Consider the following 9,290-nt stretch of genomic DNA (forward strand, 5'->3'; position numbering starts at 1 on the left):
CAGGAAGATATGTATATGTAGTGCGAAGCGTGGTGTTTGAGTTGAATGAATACCGTACGATTGGACATAGTACGAGAAACCAACAGAGTAAAGTTGTAAGAGAAGGTTGTAGTGTGGTGGTGAATTGCGGTTGAATGAGCCGAAAGGGGTGCGGAGGGAGGGAGGAGGGGATGTTACCAATTGAATCGGAATTCACTTTAATCAAGTAGCCATACAGTTTGTGCTTGTACATTCAAATGAAATGCAAGAATTGAGATATGACAAAGTTAAAAGTATACAGATCATGATGATGATACAATTAATCAAATCAGATTTCAATTAGAACACAAGCTCGTCATCATAAAGTAGAAGAAGAAACCAGAGATTGATGATATGACTAAATCAAAAGAGCTTACAAGATAGGAGCATGTATCAGATCAAATTGGCAGCTTGATTGTCTCGTGTGTTGAATAAGAATGAATGAATTCATCAAACAAGCCTTTTACAAAGGATCTCACTCGACTCGATTAAATTTCATTCAAGAGTCGAAATCTGTCTGAGGAATGGATGGTTCAAGTTCAAGGGTAAGGTTAAAGCCGAAGCACGGACAGAGCCACCAGTGGGATTTACAACCAAACTCTGGTTTGTTGATGACGGTTTAGCGAATGGATAGAATAGATGAGATCTAGTAGAACCGAGCTAGAAGATTTAAATTGCAAAGGAAAAGTAAGACTGAGAGTGATCGGATAGTACGAAGATTAAAAGGAGAAGTGTGTGAATGGTTTTTTGAGACTTGATGATCAAACCAATTCTTGGATCACTGCGCTTGTCTAAATCTGGGGTGATGATGACTGATAGATTGATGGATTTGATCGGTTGTTTGCTCTTTTGGATGATGCACTACGCCCTCAATGGTCTATAGTTATGAGAGCTCTGATTGATTGATTGATTGAGTGTGATCTGATGAGGTTGAATGAAAGACTGAATGCTACTTATTAACTTTCAGGAGCATCTCCATGTATGTATCAATCCTGATTATCAGAATGGCTCATCCATCTTAGATTCACCTCCTCCTCAGCTTGATTAAAACAGTCTAGCATCCAGTCTTACATTCTCTTCATGAAGTCTTGACGACAATCATGTTGTTTCACTTATTAATCAGCTCACCTCACCCATATCAGCACTTCATCAAACATCACTGACATCAAGTGCGTATCAAAGGGGTTGATCTTCGGGCGTGAAAAAAAAAATGAACGAAAAAAAAACCTGTATTCATCTGTCACTAAGAGGGGAAAAAAACGCTTGACGTGTTGAGCTGTATGATTTACACCAAAGACTCGCCAAATTGAATATTTTAAACAGTTGAATCCGCCGGATCGAGAAGGACATGAAAAAAAAAATCTCAACAGTCGAGAACAGATTGTCAGAACCCAGTGTATACATTTGTGTTTAGGCGAACCTACGTACAGAATCTGTCATACATACGTAAAAATATACTTTCAAGGATCAAGTTAAAAATAAGATTAAACTCAAGATTTTTTAAACATCAAAGGTTTTTGTTTGATTGATATGTACAGCCAAGGATCCACAAGCCTACATAAGTTCTTATCAAAGTTACTCCTGTCGAACATCAACTGACACTTGCTCGGCTTTTTTTTTCCATCTTCAATTGACACTTGATTCACAGAGTTTTAAGTTTTGTACATACATTAAAATTTCTTAAGGTTATGTCAAAAAGCACAGTCGGAGATCCACACTTTTCTCTCCCCCTCTCACGTGTTTGTAGCTTGGTTTATATATTTGCCAAGGTCGGGTTTGAAATACATACAGCTTTTGAATGTCATCATCTTGATCTTTTAGTAATTTCGGACTCAATCGAGCTCGTTTGTGTATCTGATTCTGTACAGTTTAAGATCCTCGCGGGAAGAGAAGGGAAGGATATGACGTGGAGCACCCATCAATGGCACTCTGGTGGGCACAACCACCGGTTTTGGAAGGGTGTGGGCAGGACCAACCCTGATTCATCCATCACGTCCACAGCGTTACGTGTTGACATATGTGTAGCATATAGCGTACCATCTGATTCAATTTAAGGGTTGTAGCGAAAAGATCTCAAGTCATTCCCCATATTGAAGTCAAATATCACCCCTTAATTATTACCCAGCATGTTTGAGCAAATGGAGAATTCTGACTGCTTGAACAAACAAATGAACCAATGAAGCTGTGCTTGTGCCACTGCCACCTGACCCCAAGTTCAACATATATTAAAAATCAATTCAACACGAAGAAGAAGAAGAAGAAAAAAAACTAAACAAGAACTAAAAGTTAAATGATGAAATTTAAATTGATGATGATAGGTAATGGATTTTACAACTACACGCACGGCAATCAGATTCAAAGGAGTTTCAAGGAATGTGAATCGAATTTGAAACTAAAATATATAAAAAAAGTGTTTCCGATAAACTTCTTCGACATACATAAAGGGTACTCAAAGTAAGTATGTACGTGTACATACTTTTTGCTATATACTTTTTTTGGCGGGGAAGGCGAGGCCAAAAGTATATTTTTTTTCTTTGTCCCCGCCAAAAAAAGTATGTAGCGAAAAGTATGTAGCGCTACATACTTTGCTTTGAGTACCCTTATACTTATGATCACGAGCGCCGAGTATTTACATAAGTTGTAACCAAAACATGAAACAAGGAGGTCAAGGAGAAAAGAAAAATAAGCCGTTGACAACTTTCAGATTTGATTTCTTTAAATCCGAATTCCTCATCTCATTTCTAAGATCTCAATAAATCTACAATCTTGTTTTTTTTACAAACTCTTTCTTTCTTCCTTCATATGATTATACGGAAATTGAATGTCATCTTAAAAGATATATGTGTTGTAAATTCCGATCAAAATTCGAATTTCTGTTGGTCAACATCTCACTTCTTTCTCCTTAAGTGTGAATTGGTTTTTTGATTTTCTGTGGATAATATGGGTCGGTTTATCTATTATGAAGATTCTTAGATAAATACATCAATTATTGATGATTTAAGCTTAGATATCCTTACACTACGATCAAAAAAAACTTTATTTTGCCCCAAGATCTTTGATAGGTTTTTTGATGACAAGCAATTTTCGAAAAAAAAAAGCTTGGTTAATTTTTTAACCCGTAAAAAAAATTGGTGCGGGGGGGTTTTAGTGAAAGTTTTTGGAAGATCGTATATTCACATACAAGCAAATTGATCGCTCATCGCTCAAAACTTGATGGGATCTTTTTCTTTGACAAGTGAAGAAGATTGATTGGAATATGAGTATTGAGCTTAAAGAGTTCCTTTACCGTTCTTTCATCTCTGATGATTTCCATCCACTTAAAGACGCTAAGATTTCTTTTATTTTGACATCTTGATCCATCAAAGTATATAAAGTATAGATCACCAGATGATGAACCAGTTTGGGTTTCTGTTTATGAAGTCTACATTTTTGAATTTGTTAATAGTTCAGCAACCATTGTTTGAAGATACATATGCAAGCTTCTTTAATTCTGATTAGTAAAAGACTTCTGAACCCAGCACAGGAATATCGAGTTGGAAGCAATTATCGGGTGACTGTAAGTAAGCGATCGAACAAAACCTCGATCATTAAGCCAACGTCATCATCACGCCCATAGTCAGAAACACCTTGTATATAACTCTGTCACCACGAATATGTAATGTGTGATTATGCAATTTGGATCGTATCAGGCGAGCTCAAGTGTTTGAGTACAGTACAACAACCAGGATTCAACGTACAAGATTTGAAGTTTGATTCGAACCGTCTCAGATTCTTTATTTGTAAAAGTATTTGGAGATACATGGGTTGATGAGTTTAGTTATCATGGTTTACCTTTTGAGATAAGTTAACCCTTGTTGAGCTCATTATCTAAAGAAAATATGAAACGTGGGGCGATCGGAACAAAGGCAGAGATCGGGTCCAAGGTGTGTACATATTACTATTGCTATCATGGTCCATGAAAATCAAGTTGATGGATTTCGAAAAGATTCAAGTCGTATCCCTTTACCTTTACGTTGATGGGGGGAAGATCCGAGAGGAACAAGATTTGATAAATCTTGATTCATCCTTTGATTTCAAAGTTTTACACATCTTCTCACTTTGATATTTAAGCTGATCAGATTTTTTTTTCTTTGATTTGGATCGATAAGCAAGCAAATGATCTGTTTAAGATTCAAGTTAATGATCGACATACAATTTTTTTTCTATTTTCAATCACAGTCAGATTCAAGAATTATAGTTCGCTTCAGATCAAACCTCAAGGTTAAGTGTGTAAAACCCATTCAACCGATTTTTTTCTACCTTTGTTTATCAAAAAAACTCACTTTGAATCAGTTTTATTTACACTTATTTTTCAAACTTTTAACAGCAGATTGTTCAAGGATACACTTTCACTTTTGTTTATGTTGAACCTTTTTTTCTAATCACTTTACACACAATCTAGAATTTCAAAACTTTAAAATCAATAAAAGATTACGTCAGCATATATTTTTGGAGTATAAGGTTGAATGGAACGGATTCAGAAAATCAAGATAAGGATTTATATAAGATCGATCTTCTGATGATTTTTATGTAACCAGCTCGGCTTTCGTCTTGCACCGGTATGTACGTCAGACTGATGCGAACCCGAGGATATGTGTTTAGATACATCGTTCGTAGATCTTTTGCTTTTTATGGTTCTTGATGATAAGTTTTTCAATTTAGAGTATGAAAATATCAAGTGAGTGAGATTAATCAAAAGATTCGTGATATTGGTTGAAATCTAATTAAATCTTTGCTGAGGTGAGTCGTGAGATTGGAGAACCAAGACGTGATGAGTGATGAGAATTGATTGATGAATGATTGATAAATCTCAGCCAGAAAGAATGAGTACTATGATGCATATGCTGTGACGAGGCGTGAAGAAGTTTAAAGATTCGAATCGATTCGATCACAGCCTGTCTCGGAGAAGAGCCGAATGGATTGAATCAATGAATTGAATTGATTACTAAGTTTAAAGATTAGATCAATCATCAATCCTTTAAAAGCTGCAAGATCACCTTCTCTTTCTAACTCACACACTCTTGCTTGGGGATCGGGTCGCGAGCGGTGAAGTTTATAGGAGATATCCACACTCTGAACTTACATCTGATTTTGAATAAGATTCATATTTTATCATCTTCATCACCCTCTTTGTGTTCTTTTTGTTTCTTTGGGTTCGATTCACTGTTCTTTTCAAATTTTCATGCATTATCGTTGGAGATGAAGACAACTTGTCAGATTCTGCATTCTCTTCAAACCAACGCCTTGGTGCCACTGCCAAATCACCTGTCTCCATTTCTATGTGTACATAATTGGTTCACCTTGTTTATCGATGTGTTGACTCCTAAAATCACTTTGTACCCTTTAACCCCCCGATCTAGTCCATACATTGGTTCATTTACAGTCGTTTTCAAAAAGCTTGCCGCTAATTCACCGCCAAATTGCTCGAGTTTTGCGGGCAAATTTCGGCAAGCTTTTTGAAAACGACTGTAAGACGTTTGAATGAGGATCTCTCTTCAAAATGTCACGATAAATAAATTTGCGTATAAGGATTTAGCTTGGCGTACATGATGGAGGATTTTTTCCCAGAAATCGTGTTGGAATACAAAGATATGTGAAACGATTTGATCGTAAATTGAACAAATCAAAAAGTTTTTAAAGTCAACTTTGACTTGTATAAAAAAGGAATTCGTTTCCGAATTCATGGATCAAAAGTCAAAGGGAATCCGAATTTTGAGGGACTCTAATTAAATGCTTCACAATTCTTTACATACATTATCATCATCATCAGACGAATGATAAAAAACTTCAAGATGAGAATTCCAAAAAAAAATCTTTGCGTATCAGTGTCACTCAATCTTGAACATCAATCTCTTGGATCCAGGATAACGTCATGTTTCGCCTTGGCAGTCAAAATTGTAAAAAGCAAGACGAAGAAAAAACCGTCGATCATCCAATGCTTAAACTTGAGGATTTTTCAAAGAAAGAAAAGTGATTTGTGCACTAATTTCTTAAGTTTGATCACCAAATGTTTTGTGTTTAAAAGTTCTCTAAAGCTTGATTCATAAACAGGTGATTTTGTTGATTTGTAAATCTATCAAAATGAACAATCATCCAACATTTTCTCAGTCAAGTTTGATCAATGAACCCTTGATGTTTTTACATAACCTTGACACTTTTTCATTAAAATCTGTGGAGGGTAAAACAGTAGATCGTGTTGTAAGAAGCTCAAGCTAAGTTCAACTATAAGCCCCTCGTGAATCTAACCTTGAAGCTTTGGCTATCAGTTTGCTCTACAACTCGAGTTAAAGGAACATGCGGTAAGCGATACTTGAGAAAGTGTTTGCCGGCTCTCAACATGTTCTGGTCGTATAGTCCTTTCTGGTGTAATAAAATTTGGTAGGTCAATTATCTTGTGTGGTATGCTCAAAACGCAAAGGTGTTCAGTCCAGTCCAGAGCATGGACTTAGACTCAGAGCATTCCCGAAAAAAATCCTCAAATGACATTGTAATAATTTCACAAGATTGAAAGGAATTTTGACTTTGAAAATTTCATAGGCAATATACAAAAGATCTTCATCATGGAGGATTACTTGAAAGTATCTGAGGTGTCATTTAAGATTCTGAAAGATGGTCAGAGGAATCTTTGAAGGCGTGTTCATGGACTGATTTGATTCATTTGATTTCAAGTCTTGGGTTAATCACGGTATTAGGTTAAGGATATTTGATCCTTGTGAATGATTGGTATGAGTTGGAGTTGATTTGGGACTGGAATTCGTTCAGGTGATCAAGTTCTTTACTCAAGTGTATTTTAAAGTGGCAAGTCTTTGATAGAGTAAAACGAGGCCCCGTGAACCGTGTGTGGTTAAAAGAAGGCTCGGTCAGGGTCAGCTCAAGTCGGGTAGCTGACTCCTGGAAGATGTACAACTTTCACTTTGAACAATTCAAGAATCAAACCAACATAATCCTCAAGTACCCCTTGTTCGATTCATTCATCAAATCCAATCCAACATTCACCATGTCCCTCACCTACCTAATCCCACAACTTTGGCCTTCTCGAGTTTGTAGACTATGCAAATCACCCACCAATCTTTCAAAATCGATCCGAAACCCTCTCCGGATCGGTCTTCCATACTCAATCAAGAAATCCACAAACCTTTACTCATCTTTTTCAACTATCAATACATCTTATCAAGTCACACCTTCATCGGATTCTTTGATTAAAGCTTCTTCAATTGGAACACTCGATTCTAAAAAAGATCAAATTGATTTTGCTACAATCCTTTCACGACCGAATACAACAGATGAAGATCGTGATGTGATGTCATCTACAAAAATTGAAGATGAAGGTACACGGAAGATTTCTTCGATTAGGATCACAGAGGCAGCAGCTCGAGTAAGCCTTTTTTTTGATCAGCTAAACAAGATATCTGATTGACTTCAGATGAAGAAAAAAATCCCCAGAGTAGAGTGAATTGAAGAATAGGAGTTATATGAAAAAAAATGATAGAAAAATATCCAACAAATTTAGTGGATGGTATACTCCGAAAACCCATCCAACAAATTTAGTGGACAGTCTACTTCTATAGATCTTCACTCTACTCTGAATATTTCTTATATCTTGAAGAAGAAGACTTTTATTTTTGAGATTTTCAAATCTGACTTAGATTTGATTTGATTGGATTTTTTTAGCGAATTCGATATATAAAAGAACTGGATCGAAACCCATCCGTTTTATTACGATTAGCTGTTGAAAGTGGTGGGTGTCATGGATTTCAATACAAGATGAATTTTACAGATCTGATTGAATCTGATGATTAGTGAGTTAATTTATTTTTGATTGAATAATAGAAAAAAATCTTTTGTTACTGATCATAGATGGTTTGACTTATCAATCATTTGATTTTCTTTACAAATCTAGTGTTTTTAGTATAGGAAACGAATCATTAGGTTTAGTAGCCATCGATTCAGGTTCACTAGAATTGATGAATGGATCTACACTTGATTTTGCTACTGAACTGATCGGTAGTAGTTTTCGAATTCAAGATAATCCAAATGCTGCTGGACCTGGATGTGGATGTGGAGTTAGTTGGGAATTGAAGTGAAATCGATCGTTGAAGCCTGAGTTGGTAAATTATATACCTACGTTCATTTGATATATATAATCATTCATGGGATTCTTGTCTCAAAGATCTTGATCAAGCTCGTTTAGATAGGAATGGAAATGTTCAATTATCCTTTGACTTTTACCTTTAAATGCACTTATTATTGGATGTTAGTATAAGTTAAAAGAAATGATGATATTCATGTAGTTTTGTATACATTATTTGTTGGTGTGATTTTGTTTTTGTTAGATGGGATGTATTTTTTTTTTCTTCTTTGCGACTTTAGATATACACAACAGAGCCACGACCCGCATTGGGGAGTCTAAGCGTGTGTTAAAAGATTGATGTTTATGAAGTTACAAGTGAAGATCATTGTGGGATGGCAGGATGGCTATGGTCAGTTTGTATCAATTGTATAAATGAATGAATGGTTCTTTTTTGTATTTTGTATCAAAAGAGTTCTTGATCTATCAATAGGGGAGTTCAAGTCAAAAATATTTTGACTTAAACCCGATTTTATGTTGAGCTCGCTCGACATAATTTATAGTTTTATTTATAAGTCAAGCGAGCTCCTCTGGAGGAGCTCGCTCGGTTTATAAATTTTAAGTCGATGCTTATAATTATAAGCAAGTTTCTTTTTTTTCGAAACGTCTTTTTTTTTGGATAACGTCTTTTTTTTGGCCGGAAAAATAAATCCAAAAAAAAAACAAGACGTTGTATGGACTACAGTTGACTCCCTCGAAATCCATACCTTTTTATGGACCCCAATTGCTATCTAACTTAACTAAGTCCCTCCTCCTCGCAGGCGTCCTTCGGAGCCTGCGGAGGAGGGACTTACGACTTATCGAGTTGTTTCAGCCTGAGTAGATTTGGATTTGGCAGGGGCCATCTCCAATCCTCATTTTCACTGTGTCACACAAAATGACTCCTCACTTTCATCCGGGCAGACTATAGAACAAAGTCTTGCCCATCTTTTGGCCTCTTCAGATTCCTCTCAAGAGGTTTCAAATCAAAAAGTCCAAAGGACCTCAAAAATCATTAAAATCGTGATTTTATTTTTATTTTTTTATTTTTTTGCTGCGAGAACAGTACATGTGCATCTGTATATATGTTAAATCAAGTTTTGGACTCTCTCTCCTGACCCATACA

At 36.0% G+C, this 9,290-nt stretch overlaps 1 protein-coding gene across 1 annotated transcript; it reads left to right on the top strand.

Moving 5' to 3' along the window:
* Positions 1-7,731: 7,731 nt before the first annotated feature.
* On the top strand, positions 7,732-8,141 carry MELLADRAFT_38954 (uncharacterized protein; the record flags this gene model as incomplete). Its single annotated transcript, XM_007414819.1, has 2 exons — positions 7,732-7,856; positions 7,967-8,141. Coding segments are annotated over 2 exons (300 nt in total), but the record flags the coding sequence as incomplete, so codon positions are not given.
* Positions 8,142-9,290: the final 1,149 nt, after the last annotated feature.

This window comes from Melampsora larici-populina (genome assembly GCF_000204055.1).
Source record: "Melampsora larici-populina 98AG31 unplaced genomic scaffold MELLAscaffold_46, whole genome shotgun sequence".
In the NCBI taxonomy this organism is placed as follows: domain Eukaryota; kingdom Fungi; phylum Basidiomycota; class Pucciniomycetes; order Pucciniales; family Melampsoraceae; genus Melampsora; species Melampsora laricis-populina.